Source organism: Pelodiscus sinensis, chromosome 3, assembly GCF_049634645.1.
Source record: "Pelodiscus sinensis isolate JC-2024 chromosome 3, ASM4963464v1, whole genome shotgun sequence".
Lineage (NCBI taxonomy): Eukaryota > Metazoa > Chordata > Testudines > Trionychidae > Pelodiscus > Pelodiscus sinensis.
Window position 1 is genome coordinate 132,429,245 of NC_134713.1, and position 20,617 is coordinate 132,449,861.

At 43.6% G+C, this 20,617-nt stretch overlaps 1 protein-coding gene across 8 annotated transcripts in view; it reads left to right on the top strand.

Moving 5' to 3' along the window:
* The window catches only part of CATSPERE (catsper channel auxiliary subunit epsilon), a 100,410-nt gene extending 84,914 nt beyond the window's left edge, over nucleotides 1–15,496 (top strand). For all 8 annotated transcript variants that reach the window (XM_075924875.1, XM_075924873.1, XM_075924874.1 and 5 more), the window contains 7 exons: nucleotides 2,155–2,188; nucleotides 2,301–2,380; nucleotides 3,428–3,527; nucleotides 6,702–6,788; nucleotides 9,125–9,282; nucleotides 13,319–13,372; nucleotides 13,945–15,496. In XM_075924875.1, coding sequence (XP_075780990.1) covers nucleotides 2,155–2,188; nucleotides 2,301–2,380; nucleotides 3,428–3,527; nucleotides 6,702–6,788; nucleotides 9,125–9,282; nucleotides 13,319–13,372; nucleotides 13,945–14,131 — 700 coding nt within the window. In that variant the 3' untranslated portion in view covers nucleotides 14,132–15,496. The remainder of the gene's footprint in view (nucleotides 1–2,154; nucleotides 2,189–2,300; nucleotides 2,381–3,427; nucleotides 3,528–6,701; nucleotides 6,789–9,124; nucleotides 9,283–13,318; nucleotides 13,373–13,944) is intronic.
* The last annotated feature ends 5,121 nt before the right edge of the window (nucleotides 15,497–20,617 follow it).

The following is a 20,617-nucleotide window of genomic DNA, read 5'->3' on the forward strand; positions in this document are numbered from 1 at the left end:
TAAATAAACTAGTATTTTAAATATTTTAAACATTCTCAACTTGAAACCCAGTCAACCAAAAAAAAGTCTAGTTAAAAGTAGTTTCTTACTACAGATTGAACCTCTCTAGTCCAGCACCCTTTGGACCATACCCATGCCAAACCAGAAAATCTGCCAAACCACAGAAGGTCAACATTGTAGCGAGAGAGTTTCTCTGTTTTTATTTTACCAAGGCAAATAAATGGAACAATGCCTGCAATGCTGTTAATAATGCATGATTGTACTAATACACCCTATATAAGCTTATGCCTAGCCAAAGCTTATCAGCTCTCTTGGTAACAAAGTGTTAGTGTTGTTACATAATATTACTGTATTGGCACAAGGAAATAAGTAAATAAAGCATAAAAACATGCTTATGCCTAGCAACATTACCAGAACTTCCACTGGTTGTTGGTCTCAGAAGACATTTAGGAGTAACTTAGAGCTAAATTACAGTACAGAACACTGAGAGCCAGGACTGGTGGATGTAAACAAACTTTACAGGACCATGGGAAACTTGGCCATATCCATGATAAATGGACAACCAACTAACTAAAATCATGCCAGGCCACAGATGTTGCCGGGCTAGAGAGGTTCAATCTGTGTACCAATCATTTAGTCCCCCTCTCAGGTTTTGAGTTTGATCCAGTCATATCATCCTATGTTTTAAAAATACTTTTTCTCTAATGTTGCTCTCTGAAATTTTCACATAAACAACAGAGAAAACAACTAAGGACCTACTCTTTCATCCACAGAAGTTAATGGAAGTTCTGTCATTGGATTTCAGTAGTACATGATTAAGCATCAAATGACTATACCAGGGGTTGGCAACCTACATCACACGTGCCATAAATGACACACGAGCCAATTCTGAGTGGCACGTGCGGTGGGAGCTCAGACCCCAATGGGATCCTCTCTCCAGCAGGGCTGGACACCCCCGGGATCACCCACTTGCCCATTCTTGCCTTGCCCATTTTCCTGAACCCCACCCTCTCCCAAGCCACCTTGACCCCATCCGGTGCTGGCAATCCAGAATCGCCCCCTACCCCCGCGAGATTGGAGCCAGCGCTGGCTTCCTGCAAGTCAGGGAAGCCCCAAGGCTCCGCGCTGCATCCAGCTTCCGGAGAAGCATGCATGTGCTGCTCCTCCCTTCCCCACAGGAAAAGCCGGAGTGGAGCCCAGGACAGGAGACCAAGTGGGGCACACAGTGGAGAGAGTCCCTTCCCCTTCTTCCGGGAGAGCGGCACGAGCCAGGGCAGGAGAGTTAAATCTTGGCATGCCACTTTGAAAAGGTTGCTGACCCCTGGACTATGCAATGAAAGTGACTGTACACAAGGGCTGTGTCTAGACTGGCCAGTTTTTCCGGAAAATCAGCCACTTCTCCGGAAAAACTTGCCAGCTGTCTACACTGGCCGCTTGAATTTCCGCAAAAGCACTGACTTCCTACTGTAAGAAATCAGTGCTTTTTGCGGCCAGTGTAGGCAGCTGAGATTTGTTTTGCGCAAAAAAGCCCCGATCGCAAAAATGGTGATCAGGGCTTTTTTGCGCAAAAGCGCGTCTAGATTGGCCACGGACGCTTTTCTGCAAAAAGTGCTTTTGCGGAAATGCGTCCGTGCCAATCTAGACGCTCTGTTCCGCAAATGCTTTTAATGGAAAACTTTTCCGTTAAAAGCATTTCCGGAAAATCATGCCAATCTAGACGTAGCCAAGGAGTGAAGCCTCCCACTGAAGTCAATACCAAAACTTCCATTGAACTCAATGGGGCCAGGAGAGCACCCAAATGTTCAAAGGGAAGAAATTTGGTGGGGAGAAGAGTAAAAGGAACAATTTTAGTTATTTTAATTACTAGATATGAGTGATGCTTGTATCAGTTAGTTGCTTACAGATTTTCAGATGCAAGTATTAGATTTTTAAGTTGATATCTCTTTAAGATGTCTAATCATATAGCAATGTTTACAGATTTATAGCAGGAGGATTTAGAAAAGCTTGTTTCAATATGTTTTTAAGCCATGAAGAAAAATTGCATGTTCCATTATTAATCTTCCTACTTAAACTATCCAATTCATTTATACCAGAAAGGAGGGGAATATGTTTTTTAAAGGTATAAAACCAACATTAAGTTTTTCATTACACTAGGAAATATCTGTGGAACCCAACAACTGAAGACCTGGTGAGAGAGTTACAGGGTTTTATTTTAAGTGTGTGTGTGGTGTGTGTGCGCGCGCATGCAAAGAAGAAATATAGAGAAATATAAAGTATATTACCACTACTTTTCTTTTTAGGTGGTAAATTATGATTGGGATAAGTATGGTTGTCTAATGGATCTTCATTATGCAACACCTTTTCACCCTAATATTGCCTTGTAAGTATAAAGCTTCATTCCCACACTGCTACATAGTTCTCCGAAGCTGTAGGGGGTTCTCTAGCCAAATGGCAAGAGTAACAGTAGCAAGCCCAGCAGTGATGAGTAGTGGGGAAGAGACACAAATGGAGCACCAGTGAAAGGGGGAGGGGAACGTAACCCTCCCACGTGACTCATCCCTGCTCCTCCACCCCACGCTGTCCCCAACCCACGTTACCTGGTATGGTGAGGGTTTATGCTCTGTTTATCCTGCTATGCTGGCTCCAATCCCCTTGACATATGGATCCACTAATATACTCTCCCAGGCAGCCTCTGGCCACGCTGCCTGCCTGGGCAGCATGGCCAGAAGAGGAAAGCCCTAGCCCCTTCTCTTCCCTTCTGGCTTTGGCTGCTAGTCTCTTCCCTCCCAGGTGTTTGACAAGGGTCAAGTGACCTTTCCTGCCTGTCCCCATTGTTGCCTAGCCCAGTGCTGGAGGAAGGAATATCCTCCTTGCAGCAGAACCTTTGGTCCCACCCATGATTCTACATCCTATTTGCCCATAGTGCACTGTTGTGTAGGGAGTCTTCAAAGAAAAGTCTTTGTACTGTACATTCCCTGCTTGTTCTTTTCTCCTTTTATACAGCAGCATAGGTGACTCATGGTAGAATCCAGGACATGCACTGCCCCCTTACGGTGGCGGCCCATCAATACAGGTGAACTAGGCGGTTGCCTAGGGTGCCAAGATAAACGGCCATTGAGGGCTGTGGAGGCGGGAGAGCCGATCACTTGTTTCGCCTAGGACGCCAGTTGCCGGAAGCTTGTCGAGGGTTGCTCCTGCCCCCTTATGCCCTTGCCAAAATGTTGATTACTAAATGGGGTGCTTTCTTATGTTCCCTCCCTGTTCCTATGTGTGGCCCTCCCTGTACCACCGCCCCTTGCTTGCACCAGTCATCTATGCACAGCAGCAACATACTGTCCATGTTTCCCTCCAGGGCTAAGGAGTGGGAGGTATTTGCCCATTTACATGCTTTCACTGAAACATTATATTATATCTATATTGTTTATAGATATGATGGCACCACATTTGTTGAAACAGTTGAGGCAAATTTTATATTGTGGGAGATTCATGGCAGAAGTGACTACAGTTACAACTCAACTATGAAGCAGGTAAGGCATCTTTTTATTTAAATTACATTTGTTGAAATATATCTATGTGGATGGGTAAATGCAATGTTTGTTTTTATACACAGAATCATAGAATACTAGGACTGGAAGGGACTTTGAGAGATCATTAAGTCCAGTCCCCTGCCCTCACAGCAGGACCAAGCAACGTCTAGATCATCCCTGATAAGTGTCTGTCTAACCTGCTCTTAAATATCTCCAGTGATGGAGATTCTACAGCCTCCCTAGGAAAGTCATTCCAGTGTTTAACCACCCTGCCAGTTAGGAATTTTTTCCTAATGTCCAACCTCAACCTCCCTTGCTGCAGTTTAAGCCCATTGTTTCTTGTTCTATCTTCAGAGGCCAAGGAGAAAAATTCCCCCCTGCTCCCATGACACCCTTTTAGATACCTGAAAACCGCTTTCATGTCTCCTCTCAGTCTTCTCTTTTCCAAACTAAACAAGCCCAATTCCTTCAGTCTTGCCTCTTGTTTTCTAGAACTTTAATCATTTTTGTTGCTCTTCTCTGGACCTTCTCCAATTTCTCCACATCTTTCTTGAAATGTGGTGCCCAGAACTGGACACAATACTCCAACTGAGGCCTACTCAGTGCCGAGTAGAGCAGAAAAATGACTTCTCGGCTGTGTCTACATTGGCATCCCTTTCCGGAAAAGGGATGCTAATGAGACACTTCAGAATTGCAAATCAGTGGGGGAATTTAAATATAGAAAAGTGCCAGTATATCCCTTTCAAGTAGGAATAAGGGATCTTCCAGAAAAGGGCTTATTTTCCGGAGAATCGCGTCTACACTGGCGCTTTTCTCCGGCAAAAACCCCGAGACGGAAAAAAGCGGCAGCCATGTAAATGCAATTGCCTCGGAGGGATATTTAAATCCCCCGTGGATTTGCAATTCCAAAGTGTCTCATTAGCATCCCTTTTCTGGAAAGGGATGCCAATGTAGACACAGCCCTTGTGTCTTGCTCACAACACTCCTGTTAATGCATTCCAGAATCATGTTTGTCCTTCTGCTATACATGTTCAGTCCTCTTCACCCTTTCTGAATCAGTCATTGACTTCACTGGTGTTGGTTCAGGCCTTTTACCTGAATTATCTTTTGCTGAATCTTCACCCATAGTATGGGAATGTGGGGCTCAGAGAACAATCTGAAAACAGTTTGTAAAAGAGCCATACTATTATGGGGCCTGGAGCCTTAGGAGTTAGTCCTTATAGAAGTTAAGTCAGTCTACAATCCTAAGTGCTGCAGTAGTCAGTACCAGAATGGCCAGGATTGATGAAGGAGCACTTGTGGAGGGTCATTGTCTTGCTCCTCAGCTGTCTAGCATCACACTTTGTTTTGCATTTTCATTGTTCCTTGGACACCATATGTTTTACTTAAAGGATATGTCTGCACTACAGAGTTTTGTCGGAAAAATAACCATTTTTCCAACAAAACTTGAGGAACGTCCACACTGCAATTGCATTCTTCTACAAGAAAATCAAAAGAACAGAGGGTTTTTTTCCAGCATTGGTAATCCTCATACTATATGAGAGAAGCCTTTTTGCAAAAGAGCTCTTTTGCAAAAAGGTGTGTGTGGACAGGGAAGAGGGAGTTCTTTCAGGAAAAGGAAAAACCACAAGTTCCCTGGTGACCATTCCATCTGTGCAATCGCAGCCTACATGGAAGAGAGCGTCCATTCTGTCTGAAACAAAAACAGGACTATGTAGCACTTTAAAGACTAACAAGATGGTTTATTAGGTGATGAGCTTTCGTGGGCCAGACCCACTTCCTCAGATCAAATAGTGGAAGAAAATTGTCACAACCATATATACCAAAGGATACAGTTAAAAAAAATGAACACATATGAAAAGGACAAATCAAATTTCAGAAGAGAAGGGGAATGCGGGGGAGGTAAATGTCTGTGAGCTAATGATATTAGAGGTGATAATTGGGGAAGCTATCTTTGTAATGAGTAAGATAATTAGACTCTTTATTCAAACTTAAGTGTAAAGTGTCAAATTTGAGCATGAATGACAGTTCAGAGGATTCTCTTTCAAGTGTAGTCTTAAAAGGCCTTTGAAGCAGGATGCAGGTAATCAAATCGTTGAGACAATGTCCCTTCTGGATGAAATGGCAAGAAACTGTTTTTTCTTTGTGATCCTGTCTAATATCTGTTTTGTGGGCATTGATTCTTTGGCGAAGTGTCTGAGACGTCCAATGTACATAGCAGACGGGCACTTTCGGCACATGATAGCATAAATTATATTTCTGGACGGATACTCTTTTGAAAAAGCAGTTCACTTTTTCGATGCACTTTTGCAGTATGAACGCTCTCTTTCAGAAAAAGTTTTTTCGGAAGATCTCTTCTTCTGAAAGAAGCCTGTAGTTTAGACATAGCTAAAGTTATGTCTACTCTGCAATCAAAAATCCATGGATGGCCTATGCAAGCTGACTTGGAGTCATGGTGCTCAAGCAATGAGGCCACTTAATGGTAGTGTAGACATTTGGAATGGGTGGAGCTGGGGCTCGAGAACCCTATGAGGTGAGGGGGTCTCAGAGCTCAAGATGCAACCCGAGCCCAAATGTCTACATCTAACACCGCAATTAAACAGCTCATCACCTCACATCCCATTAACCCAAGTCTAATTGCAATGTAGACATCTCCTAAATGCTTCACTGTGTCAATCCCCTTCTTCTTTTAATTACTGCCCTTCTGGTACCAACTCCTGACTGAATGTACTACTCAGACATTTTAGGCACTGTACTTGTTCCTTTTCCTTCTCAGAATGTATTTCTGCTATGGCTATAATTTACATGAGCACAGTTTACATCTCATGGTCAATTCATGAAACATTTATTTCATTCTGATTGGTGTTGCCTACTTCAATCAGTGCTTGAAACTTGAAGCCCCACTTCATGTTAACATTATTATTATTGTTAATACTGTTACTATAATACTTTATTATAAACAAACGTGCCCCTTAAGGACAGAATCTTTCCCCACATATATTTTGTTGCCTTAGATTTGTACTGTGGTACTTTCTCTATAAGAGCTATATAAGATAAATAAATAAAATATACAGAACCACAATGGCCAACACCCATGTATTACCCTTCAGAAAATAACAAAGGGATAGAGAACTAATACCTTTTTATTTTTTGCCTTTGAATTCTTTTAAATAGGTGGGCTGCTTGCGTGAAGCACAGACTTGGATTTCAATGCTTGAAGAAAATAAAAACAGACCATTAGATGAAATATGGAGTCCACAGGTAGGAAGTTATTTACAAATAGCTTATGGAAAATATGAATGAAATCTGTAGCTGCCTTACTTGGCATTTTCACAGTATTAATATTGGGGGAAGCGGGAAATCTAATTAAAGCATAATAGAGCAAGTGGAATACAAGTCGGATGACAATACAGTAATGATCTGACAATGCTATGAAAGGATATTGTTATTCAGAAATTCACTAATCCCCTGTTGTCATGTGCCTGGTTGAAAGAAAATCATAAACATCATTTAAATAAATGAGTGTACTAAAACAGGGGTTCTCAATCTTTTTTTCCCTGAGGTCCCCCAACATGCCATAAAAACTCTTCAGCCCACCTCCCCCAATATCAACTGCTCTGCTGCATATAAAAACCAGGTCAAGAGTTAAATATTGGGAGTATCCCAATTGTATTGGGTTACTCGTCACCCTAATTCTATCAGACCAGAGGTCCAGACTGAATAGCCACCTAACAGCCACTTCAGCATGCTGTGTATTTCATCTTAATATGCACCAGCTGTGCATTAAAGGTCTCACATTTGGGAGTAAAAATTTTGGGCATCTCTGGAGGTAGAGGAAGTTAATTACAGGCAGTCCCCGAGTTACGCGGATCCGACTTATGCCGGATCCGTACTTACGAATGGGGCTTTTCTCACCCCGGAGGACGCGGGTGGCGGGACCCACCGCCCGCGTCCTCCAGGGCAAGACAAGCGGCTCCGTGTCTCCCTGGTCTGCTGGGGAGGGGGGCCCCCAGCAGACTAGGGAGACGTGGAGCAAAGCCGCGGAGCACGCAGGCAGCGGGACTGCCCAGACGCGCCGCGGTCCAGCCGCCCGCGTCCTCCGGGGCGAGAAAAGCGGCTCCACGTCTCCCTGGTCTGCTGGGGGGGGCCAAAGGGAGACGCGGAGCAAAGCAGCAGAGGACGCGGGCGGCAGGACCGCGGCGCGTCTGGGCGGTCCCGCCGCCCGCATCTCCCTGGTCTGCTGTGGGGGGGGCACAGCTAGTGCCCCCCCCCCCACCAGCAGACCAGGCTTTTCTTGCAGATGCCTATGGTAGAGCAGCTGGGGCGCTGCCGGGTTGGTCCCGCAGCGCCGCTCCTCGGCGCTACTGGACCAACCCGGCAGCACCCCAGCTGCTCTGCCCCAGGCATCCTGACTACAGGAAGCCGTAGGCAGAGGTACTCTTCCCCGAGCTTCCTGGAATCAGCCGCTGGTCAGTTTCAGCAGCAGCTGACTTGGGGACACCTGGGGTAGAGCAGCTTGGGTGCTGCCGGATTGGTCCCCGCAGCGCCGCACCTCGGCGCTGTGGGGACCAATCCGGCAGCACCCCAGCTGCTCTGTTCCAGGCATCCAGATTCAGCCGCTGTTTAAACTGATCAGCGGCTGATTCTAGGGAGGCCGGGGCAGAGAAACTCTGCCTCGGGCTTCCTGTAGTCAGCCGCTGGTCAGTTTCAGCAGCAGGTGAATCTGGACGCCAGTTCCGACTTACGTACAAATTCAACTTAAGAACAAACCTACAGTCCCTATCTTGTACGTAACCCGGGGACTGCCTGTATATTGGTTTTTTAAAATATTGTTTCAGTGTTGGTATTGAATGCATTCAGAGAGCTAATAAAGACATTTAGTACTCCTATCCACACATGTACTTTAGTACTTCTGCCCATGCATTCAGAGGGCTAATAAGGTTTGCTTGCTCCTTTAGGCTATCTCTACACAACAGCATTATTTTGGAATAACTGATGTTATTCCGAAATAACAAAGAGCATGTCTACACAGCAAGCCACTATTTCAAAAATATGACAAGCTGTGGGACTTCTTATTCCAACTCTTGTAACCCTCATTTTATGAGTAGTAAGGGAAGAGTGTTCACAGGAAGAGTGTTTTTCCATGGACTTCCTGCTGTGTAGACAGTGCCAAAAGCCAAATTAAGCTTTGCAATTAACGTAGCTGAAGTTGTGTAGCTTAATTTGACTTTTGCCCTGCTGTGTAGATGTGCCCTTAAAGAGTAAATAGCCAGCAGCTTGCCACATTAACTTGAGTTAATGAATCTCAGTGACTTCAATTCAGATACAACACTGGGTTGTTTTTGATTAAAATGAAGCAAGTCTATTTTAGGGTGCAGACTGTTTGAAAAAAGCCAAAGGATGTGTGGGAACCAGGCTTCTCCCCTCCTTGCTAGCCAACATAGCTGGCTAAGTACAGAGTGTGGAAGTGTGCTGTACTGTCTCCAGGGAATTTCTGCTTTGGCACATATACACACACAAGCTCAGAAAACCCGGCAGGTAGGTCTCATTGTTTTCCAAAGCTAGTTTAAAAGATCTCCTTTATTGTTTCTCTTCAGAATTACAGAACCTGCTTTGAATCTCAAACGGGACCTCTAGGAGACCTAAATCAGCTGTATCAGATTTTGAACCACTCCAGTTACAATTCTCTCATTTGGCCCATCGAGTACAGTGGCATTTATGTGTTCAAAGTGAAGATAGTGGATCCAAACTTCAGGTTAACTATTTTTGACATTTAAAAAAAAACCTTTTTAATGACTGATTTAGGATTAAGATTAATAAAATATCCACTGTCATCATTTTTAAAAACGATTTTGCTTGAGGTATCACTTGGCCATAGATGTTGCAGGTAGTTACCACTACTGGGTTTCAACTGATGGATGATTTAGATACGGATTTTTAGGGTCCTCAATTCTTTCATTGTGCAGCTATTATTTTTTCCTCTTAGATTTCTAAAAGAATAATGTTCATCCTACCTCTGTGGAAAGGAAGGCAAGAGGCCTTCAACATGTGAATTTGACAACAGAACCCAATAGGGCCAGATTGTAATCTCAATTGACAGTCAAACCAGTTTTTTTCTAAAGTGACTGTAAAAAATGTCATTTTACTTAACAGATTTTCTCTTTGTATATATTCAGAGTAATTACTGTGAATTTAGGCTAAGTAACTAAAAGAAAGTTATTTTTGTGTACCACTGCAGAACTAACCCACCTAAGAGTTGAAACCAGTTCCAGGCGTAACAATTCAGCTGCATAACATGCCATTGACTATATAATTTAAAGACAATAGCATTGCATAGCTTTAATAGATGGTCTCAGTGCTCAGGTTGAGTGTGTAGGGCTGGTTTTTGGAGAAAAAAAATCTTAGGTGTAGACTGAATATATTTGATGTGGAAAATAATTGAAAGACCAAAAATAGTGGACTGCACAGTGACCTTTTTACAGTCACTTATCAAAGTTTAGCCATACCTAAAGGATATTTCCTTCCCTTTAATAAACCATTTCAAAATTTCTCATTTCCTCTATCCTCTATTGTAAAGAAAATAATACACTCCACAGGGTATTCCATTTAGGAATGTATAATAACACTCATCCTATATATTTTCTGAAACAAAGTGCAAAAGACCCATAAATACCAAACACAAAGGTATTTCATTGATAAAACTTCAAAGGAACGAATTCATCCATGCTGTATGGCCCCTTTTGCCAGGTTGCACCTCCCTGGAAGGATGCACTGACAGAAGGTAGCTGTCTACCAAGATATATAAACCCTACATCCTACAATAGGATGAAATTTAATAGTGAGAAGTGTAAGGTTATGCATTTAGGGATTAATAACAAGAATTTTAGTTATAAGCTGGGGACACGTCAGTTGGAAGTAATGGAAGAGGAGAAGGACCTTGGAGTCCTGGTTGATTATAGAATGACTATGAGCCGTCATTGTGACATGGCCGTGAAAAAGACTAATACGGTCTTGGGATGTATTAGGCGAGATATTTCCAGTAGGGATAAGGAGGTGTTACTACCATTATACAAGGCATTGTGAGACCCCATTTGGAATACTGTGTGCAGTTCTGGTCTCCCATGTTTAAGAAGGATGAATTCAAACTGGAACAGGTACAAAGAAGGGCCCCTAGGATGATCCGAGGAATGGAAAACCTGTCTTATGAAAGGAGACTCAAGGAGCTTGGCTTTTTTACCTTAACCAAAAGAAGGCTGAGGGGGGACATGATTGCACTTTTTAAATATATTAGAGGGATAAATACCAGGGAGGGAGAGGAATTATTTAAGCTTAATACCAATGTAGACACAAGAACAAATGGATATAAGCTGGCTAGTAGGAAGTTTAGACTTGAGATTAGACGAAGGTTTCTAACCATTAGAGGAGTGAGGTTCTGGAATGGCCTTCCAAGGGAAGTAGTGGGGGCAAAAGATCTATCTCGTTTCAAGATTAAACTTGATGGGTTTATGAAGGGGATGGTTTGATGAGATAACATGATCTTGGTAACTAATTGACCATTCATTGTCAGTGGGAAATAGGTCAATGGAGGGATGATAGGAGTTACTATAGAGAACTTTCTGGGTGTCTGGCTGATGAGTCTTGCCCACATGCTCAGGGTTTAGCTGATCGCCATATTTGGGGTCGGGAAGGAATTTTCCTCCAGGGTAGATTGGCAGAGGCCCTGGAGGTTTTTCACCTTCCTCTGTAGCATGGGGTACAGATCACAGCTGGAGGATTCTCTGCATCTTGGGGTCTTCAAAGTATTTGAAGTCTTCAATATCTGAGATATAGCTGAGAGGATTATTCTAGGAGGGGTGGGTGAGATTCTGTGGCCTGCACTGTGCAGGGGGTCAGACTAGATCAGTAGTCCCCAACCTTTTGGGGCTGCCGGGCGCTTGGGGGCGGGGCCGCTCACACGCTGTGCGTAAGGGGGTGGGGCCGCTCACAGGCCACGTGACTGGGGCGGGGCCAAGCATGCGCCGCACGCCCGAGGCTGGCAGCAGCATGTGCTGCAATCCCCGGCAGGGGCTGCCCAGGTTCTGCGCGGCTGGGGCCGGTACGGGCATGCGCGGTGCCCCCAGGGCTGGGGCCGGCAAGGGCACCCGGGAGTGGGGCCGGGGCCGGCAAGGGCACGCGCGGCCAGGGCCGGGGCCGGCAAGGGCGCGCGCGGCCGGGGCCAGGGCCAGGGCACGCGCGGTGCACCTGGGGGCAGGGCCAGTGCCGGCAAGGGCACGCCCGGCGCACCCAGGGCCGGGGCCGGCCATGCGCCCGAGGCTGGCACCTGCCGCACGCCCGGGGGCGGGGCCAGCCCAGAGTGCTCCGTGGGCGCACGTAAAGGGCCCGGTGGGCGCCATGGCGCCCGCAGGCACCGGGTTGGGGACCACGGGACTAGATGATCATAATGGTCCCTTCTGACCTTAAAGTCTATGAGTCTATGTATCCCACACTGCAGGAGCCACCAGTGTAGGGCAGATTGAGCCCAAGGCATAATAGTCACTGAGCCAATATGCATGCACAAGCCGTGGACACAGTGCACCTGACATTTGGGCAGTGCTTGAATATTCTCAGATGCATTTCATCAGACTCTGGTGACTTGAAAACATCTAAGTAATTGTTAACTTGTTTTTTGCCTATTTTAGCCTCTGATCCTTCTTCATTTTCAATGGTGTTCACTATGTTAAATGTCCAGTTGCTACTAATGTTTTTGGTGAAAGCTGAAACAAACTTCGTTTACTATTTCTGCCATTTCCACATGTTCTGTTATTCCAATGGATCTGCACCCTGTCCTTGGTCTTTCTCTTGCTTCTAATGTATTTGTAGAATGTTGGCTTGTTACCCTGTACTGCCCCTGCCTTGATCCAGGCCCTGTGTCAGTTCTGCCCTTGTATCAGTTCTAACCCCAGCTCCACACTTAACCATGTCTTCATCTTTTTTGCCTTCCTAGTACCCATCTGTTTAGTCCCCTCCCCCTCTGTTCTGCACCCAAACCGTACATCAGTTTTGCTGACCAACGGAACTGCCAACAATTTTGCCCCTCCTCACTTTAGCCTCCCTATGCCCACCTCTGCTCTTCCGGGGGTTCTTTATCCACTCTCCAACTCCAAGTGGATGGAGGTGCTCCATCAGAATCCTGTCCAGAGCAGGTGGGCAGCTCCAAGGATTCTTCTGCTTCCCAAACCATTTCAGCTGTAGTGTTACAGTAGATGAGGTGCAAGGAGCAGAGGAGCTATCCCATTGCTCACAGGTAAGAAGTTGGGAGGAGGAAGTCGATCTTCCCAGAGCTACTGGACTCTTTCTGCTCTCCATTGTCCACCCCCACCCTCCCCTGCTGAGAGTAGAGGGAGAGAGCTCTGTTTGCTTGTGCAGCAGCTCTGAAGGGCTGCTGTTCCACAGGAGTCAGGCAGTTGGAGAAAAAAGCCAGTCACTAGGTTTTCCCCAGGCAGGATTGAAATTCACTAAAGAGATGGGGCAACTCACATCACTGCAAGATTGGCTCCAGTCCAAGATAAAATCCCATCACTCACAAAAAAAAAATCACAAGAATTGACAATACTGCATTAAATTATGAACTGCATAAAAGCACACTGTTTTAAAAAATAGTCTGAGTGTTTATTGAAGTTTGAATAAAAGCTTTTAGTTATTACGAGGTGGGATGGACAAGGGCACAAGATGGTTTTATTGTGATTGTATATTTTTATTCTGAATAATTTTATAGTTGAGAAAATATGTAATAGTCTTTTTGTATATTCCAGTTTTTGTGACTTAAGTACAATCTTTGCAGTCCGTACATATGGCATATTAGAAAGGTAAGAGCAATAGCCACAACTAAACATAATATATTATAATTTAATTTTTATGAAGCAATAAAAATATTGTTATCCCTTGGAAACATTCCCAACCTATAGATAGGTAATGAGATCTTAGACTAGAGATACTAACCAAATCCAAACAGTTCTAACAGTATTCCCCATATTAAGTACAGGAAATATATGTTTCTAAATGTTTCTAAACCAGAATGAATTTTTATAGTGTTCCCACTGTACTCACTCACCTCTTTATAGAAAGAATAAAGTGTATGGTCTTGGTCCCACTAAAATCATAGTGTAGTGTATTGCCATTTACTTCTATAGAAAATCATTTGGATTTTGCCCTTAACTTCTACATCATTGTGAGCATAAAAAGCAAAAGCAAAACTTAGTCATTAATCAGCCATATTTTCACAAAGATGTGTATCATTTTTGAGAGTTTCCAGCAGACATGATTCCAAATAAAGTTATGTCATGTCTGTCAATATAAAGTCAGAGAGATTCTTGACTACATAAAGGGGAGAATTTGAAAATATACATCTATTTTTAATCAACTTTCATTTATATTTCAGTCCACACATTGGTAAGGTTGCTGGCTTTTCAGTCCTCATACTGTCCATTTTTGGGGGCATCCTTGTTATAAGCTACTTCCGGTATGTGAAGATTTTCCGAACACTCAGTTATATTGATCCACTGTTATCGCATGACCAATCAGATCAAACAAGAAAGTCTACTCGTAAGTTGAAGAAAGACCAATAATTTATCTACCACACTGATGGCATTCTTTGTAAAGAAATTATAAGAGTACATTGCTTTTAAAATAATTGTAATATTGTTGGGTAGGTTAAGAGTTGTTTTCACAAATACCTTTTCATCTTTCATATAAGATTAATGTGACTAGTGTATTTAGTTTTCAGTTACCATTTAGTTTCCAGTTCTTCTACTGAGTTTAACTGCCACTGGTTTCATTTATGTGTATAGATGGAGGGCTGTTTAATAGCCACCTCTCAAACCAAATTACACTGAAATGCAGTTATGAGCTTTAGGCTTGTGTCAGCCCCAATTTATGCTGGCTTTCACCCCCCATAACTAGCATGCAGGGAATTTGGCAATTTGAAATCTGCGGGATGGCTCTGTCAGTACAAAGTACACAAAACTCCCACATTAGCATCTGTATTGCAATCATTGCAGTCCCCAAAGTGAGCAGTGCTCTCTGAACAGGAGAGGACCAGGGCAGCAGGGAGATATGCTGATGCAGGATATGGGCTCCTGTGAAACCCCAGTTGCACTTTACTACCGTCTTTCCCTAGGGGTGGGAAACAGTGCCTCACTTTCAAGTATGAGTCAGTTAATCCCCTTGTCCATAAGGCACTCAGGACCATTTTGTCAGCTGGTAAATGTCACAGAAACTCCATTGACTTCAGTGCATCTACATTAACTTATATTAGCTGATAGTATAGCCCACCAGTTCTAATAATAATTTATACTTTGAGTAGATCAGAGCCTTATATAAAAAGAATGTTTCAGAGCCTTAGTAGATAATGTTACTTTTAAAGTTTTCTGACAGCTATAATTCTCAATATCTATTATAAATTGTACAGCAAATAGCAGTTACACAGATTTGAAGACTTCTGTGATTACTCCTTCAATTCAAATATATTATTGGTTGTAATTTATTGAATGAATCTCATTAACTACCACTGTATGCAGAATGTATTAGATTTCTGTTTACAAACTTGAAACAAATGTAAACTTTTAGTGAGCTCATGTGACCTCCATCACAGCTTCTTCAAGTAAGTGATATTATTTGTAAAGCTTCAAAAGAGAATCAAATCTCATCAGCTACTGTAACTTAAGTAATTTAGACACAGCAAATTGAATCTTTTTATTATTAACCAAACAGGTATTGTTTGAGAATTTGAAATAGAATTTACATTGTTTAAAGTTGCAATTGATTTTATATTCCTGCAGGAATTTTACTGGTATGATTTTTATTGGTTCTTTTAAAAACATTAATTTATACAATAAAAATGTACAGTGGCCAAGTTTATGCTAAGAATGTATCATCTATTTTAATCGTTAATTTCATAAAAGAGTTGAAAGACATGATGTAGCAATTAAAAATATAAAAATATTTTAGTCTCTGTATTTATATTTGAGGACATATTTCCATCGCTAATCAAAATTTTCTAGTTGTCAAAGTTCATTTGAAAAGCTATATTTTTAATGCATTGGTTCTTTAGTTGGTCATGAAAGATAGCAGAGTCACACTTTGCTGTGCATGAAAATCATAAACACTAATGCAGCTGTGCAAAACTGGCTCGCAGAATTCAGGAGCATTTGGTATGATTCACATCCTTGACATTTTAGTAAATTAGAAGTTTTGCATCGGGTCTTACAAAAAATCATAAAGACAATTTTGCTTGAAAATTTCCAGCTGTGAATTTTTGACCTGAAGCGAAAGCAGTCCATTCCTACTTGAAAACATACAATAGTTGGTGTAATTAGTGCATTGAATGCACAATGGTAGCCAAGAATTCCCACATTCTCTTTCTACCTCTGCCACTGGCTAGTCTGAATAACACTTTGCACTTACATAGCACTTTACATTCATTATTCAGGGAGGCTTCACTCCTTTGTGGCAGATAAATGTCACTTACTATTTTAGAGGTGGAAAAATTTACTCTTAAAGACCCATAGCAAATTAGTACCAGAGCCAGCTTTAGAACTGAGGTTTCTGACTGGCTGACCCATGCCTAACTCAGAAGTCTCTTTCATGCCCCTCTTTCTCTGCCATCAAGTCACTTAACTTTTCTGTGCCTATTTACTCACTACTAAAATGGGAATAATACCAACTATGAGAGGACTGAAGGGAACATTTTACAGTTTGCTATTTATACCTTATTAAGGATACTTTGCACATAGACTACCATACCATTCCAGCTGTAGACTTCAGATCTTTAACAGATTAAATAAACTGCAGATCTAGTTACATTTGCAGGCTGGGCTGATTTGGTCTTGATAGCCCACGGAAGCACTTCTAATACATGCATCTGACGAAGTGGATCTTTGCCCATGAAAGCTTATGCTCCAACACTTCGGTTAGTCTATAAGGTACCACAGGACTCCTCGCCACTTCTAATAGAATCTATTTCTTACCACATGGCTCTAATTCCTTAGTATTACAGAACAGCTAAGAAAATTCCCTCCTCAAAGTGCTGCTCAGAGATGTGGTGATCTATCTTTTTGGATCTTCAGTATAGCTCGAGGGAATAAAGGAGCCCCAGAACCTGTGAGTTCTGCAACTGATTATTCTGCAGTTTTGCTGAATCCAATCCAATCCCTCTCATGATTAAAAGAAAGGAGAAAGCGCTGATGTGAGCAAGGATCATCACTATTTATTCAGTCTACAAAATACACAACTTTCCTCAAAATATAATAGCCTTTTAGATCATTCATTTTTGTTTCCTGTGCAGAGAACTGATTCTTCTTCCCAGACTTTCTTTTTGACCTAGCTAGCAGTAATTGTGTGTGTGTGTGTGTAGCTAGTCTGATTTGCCTGGATTGTATACTAAAATACCAAATCAAACCTTTGGTTTGTCTAGATGCCCAGTGCACTTCAGGACTGACTGCTATGTACTCTATTCCATACATGCCTGGAGTTTCAAAATGTTGTTGTCATGGCACTTCAAATCTTACCACTCCCAGGTATAGTTAGTAGTTGTCCATGTAGTTACAGCAGAGGGACTGCTTTTGGCAGAATCATGCTGCTGTGGACCCATCTCGGATTTTCTTAACTCCTAAGAGAGGAAACTGATTACAGCTTGTATTTTTGGAGAAACTAAAATTGTAATAGATTTATACTTTCCCACCTGCCTTCCAAAGCTGGACATGCTTTTAGCATTACTTAATGACTTTGGTCTTTGGCTATAATCTAATAAAGTTTCTAGAGCATGTATTATCAAATTGTCTAGATGCCATTTACTAGGAGTAAGGCAATGAAGCCCAGGTGCATAAGGGGACTTAGCTGTTATGATGCTGAACATTGCAGAGCCCAATGTTAAGGTATCTAGAAAACAGGAAGAACACAGCAATCTACAAAACCTGAATTAGACACCTACACAATGAATGGAGAAAGACAGTTAACTTTGACTCTGAATCACAAAGCCAGTATGCTGTGAGGTGCCACCTAAGCTAGTCAATGGGAGATGCTGACAAGAGGAGTGTGTTCTAAGCCCCACCCTATCTTGGATAGGTGCTTAGCTCCACAAATGGAGGAAGGTATGTGTCTGACCACCACTAAGTCAAGTGAAGGGCCTGAAACCACAAAGCAAGGAGGAAGACCTCCCTGATAACCATAAGCCTAGTGGGTAGGGTGCTCACCCAAAATGAGAAGGAAATGGCCTCCTCACAGATGAGTGCTCTAACTATGAGTCCATGAAATATATTGATACAGGGGTAGTGTCCTCCCTCAGTCTCTTCTGTTGAAGTTGTTCTGCTTTAATTAAATGTTAATTGGGACAGTGACAGATTCTATAGCAGCAGTCCCCAAACTTTTAACCTTGTGCCCCCATTGCCCTTGTCTGTCCGTCCCTCCCCCCCCCCCAGAGCCAGGAGTGGGACCACAGCTCTGGGAGGAGGGGAAACAGACAAGGGTAAGGGAGCTGAGGCTGGGGCCACAGGTGGGAATGAGACCCATACTCTTGGCTAGGAGCCAAGGTCTGCAGCTTCTGCCATAACCCGGTGTGGGGCCAGCAGCCAGGACCCCAGGCCAGCAGATAGGGATGGGGCCAGGACTGGGGCTGGATGGTGCTTCCTCCATGCACCCTGAAGGGGTGATAAAGGTCCTAGCTACAGCCTCCCGAACATTACTCCATGCCCCCCTTGGGAGAAGTGCCCCACAAATTGAAGACCTCTGCTCTTTAGCATAGTGTTAGTCAGTAGAAGAGGGATTTCAATCAGGAAGGTGGCAAAGAGAAGTGTCTCCCACATTCAGAATGAGTACATGAGGCTAAAGGTTATGAAGGATGGCCTCCCACCTGGCTGTTTTTTGTGAACTAGCCTGAAAGGCCCAATGCAGTAGGAAGCTTGCAACCATGCCCAGTTGATTGGGCCTCTGGTACATGATTTAGGTGGCTGACTGCCTTTCTTTCCTAGTTTGTGAAGCACTCTGACATTTAGGCAGGAGATGGGCAACTCCAGGCAGGATACAGGCAGTCCCCGGGTTACATGGATCCGACTTACATCGGATCCCTACTTACAAACTGGGTGAGGCAACCCTGCACTAGCTGCTTCCCCCCAGCAGACCAGGGAGACGCAAAGCTAGCGCCCCCACCCCCACCCCCCAGCAGACCAGGGAGACGCGGAGCGGCTTTTCTCAGCAGACACCTCAGCTTGAGAATAAAGGACTGAGGGAAGAGAGGTGTGGGAGAATAAAACTGAGCTCTGGAGAAATGTTTGGCTAGAGTTTCCCCTACAATATGTACCAGTTCCGACTTACATACAAATTCAACTTAAGAACAAACCTACAGTCCCTATCTTGTACGTAACCCGGGGACTGCCTGTAGTGCCTTATTTTGACATTTGTGTAGACAACACCAAATTTCAAAATAAGCTCTTTTGACTTAAGCTTGGAATAAACTACGCAATTTGTCTAGACGCACTCTTAGGCTATATCTACACTGGCGGGTTCTTGCGCAAGAACGTCTGTTCTTGCGCAAGAATCCGCAGAGCATCCATACTGCCCACCCGCTCTTGTGTAAGAAGATTTACAGTAGGGCATGGTAAGAGAAGGCTTCTTGCTCTTTTCTATGCTCTTTTCTAACAGGTGTAAGCTCTCTTGCGCAGGAGCTCTTGCGCAAGAGGTCAGTGTGGACAATCAGCAGGGGTTTCTTACGCAAGAAAGCCCTATGGCTAAAACAGCCGTCAGCGCTTTCTTGCGCAAAAGAGCATCCATACTGCCATGGATGCCCTTGCGCAAAAGCACATCTCGCACATGGCAGTGTGGACGTGTTTTTGCACAAGACTTCTTGCACAAGAACCCTTGCGCAAGAAGCAGCCAGTGTAGACATAGCCTTAGAAACTAACAAAAAAAAAGTAGATGGGATCATGAACTTTCATGGGCACAACCCATTTTTTCAAATGACTGAATTAAAGAAGTTCAGGTTGCAAATGTTAGGCCCTAGAGAACTGGGCCCAGTGCAGTTATGTTAAGACAGATCAAAGAAAGGTTAACAAAAGTTTCTGGGTAGTCCCTGAGCAGAACTAGAGACATGGTTGAAGCAAAGGGGCAATCCCTATGTACTTGCTTAAGCTGCAAAATAAAGTAAGTGAAAGGCTGCATTCCTATGCGGGTTGTGATGGGAACAGCTAGTTTGAGAACTGATAAGGTAACTACTTGTTTCTGTTCTCACCCTGATCTTAACAAACTGTCTCTGCCCTCTGTTTGTTTTAACTCCCTGTCTCCTTGTTGTTTGGTACTTGCCTTCTAGGCTGATAAAAAAGCTGTTGCTGCATTATGAATTGCTTAAGGCCATGAAGTATACGCATTAACACTAGAAGCTTCTAACTAATTAAGGGGGGGCTGAGATGCTTGGGCAAATGTTTTATGACGCGACGGAACTGTCTATATAATCTTACTTGTTACTGAAATCGTGCCTGGTTCATTTGGGAGACGGGCTGCTCTCTATTGTAGTGCGCTCTATTCAATAAAGAGCTTGTGATTGGATCTTGCTGGTGTTGCCTGTCTCTTTGCGGTCAGACAACGAACGGAGGCCGTCCGGGTTAAAGTCCCCCACACAAATAAATATAAAATGGGAGAGGATGGGGAAGGAAAGAGGAGGAGAAAAATGGAGAAAAAATGTTGTCAATTAATGTGTCTATGCTAAATGAGGCTAGGAGTGGGCTATATAAGCTGTTGACTGGCTTTAGTGATTACTGTAAAGCTATATTCATGTATTTTAACAGGTGTAAAGTATTGACACAGCAAGTTGTATCGTTTATTGTGCAGTCTACTCAGGAGAATGCCTAGGGATGATGATTCAAGATTGCAGGGAAAAAACTTCATCTTGTCGGTGTATTAGCGGGGGGGGGGGGGGGGAATGACGTGTGGCTAGTATCTGTATTTGGCACTGCCCCACTTTGGCTGGCAGCCCCCGCTAACTGCAGCTCGGGTACCCTGCCCCAGAGGCTTCGCAGCCTGCTCCGGGAAACCCAGGCGTGCCCACTGCCTCACGCTTCAGCTTT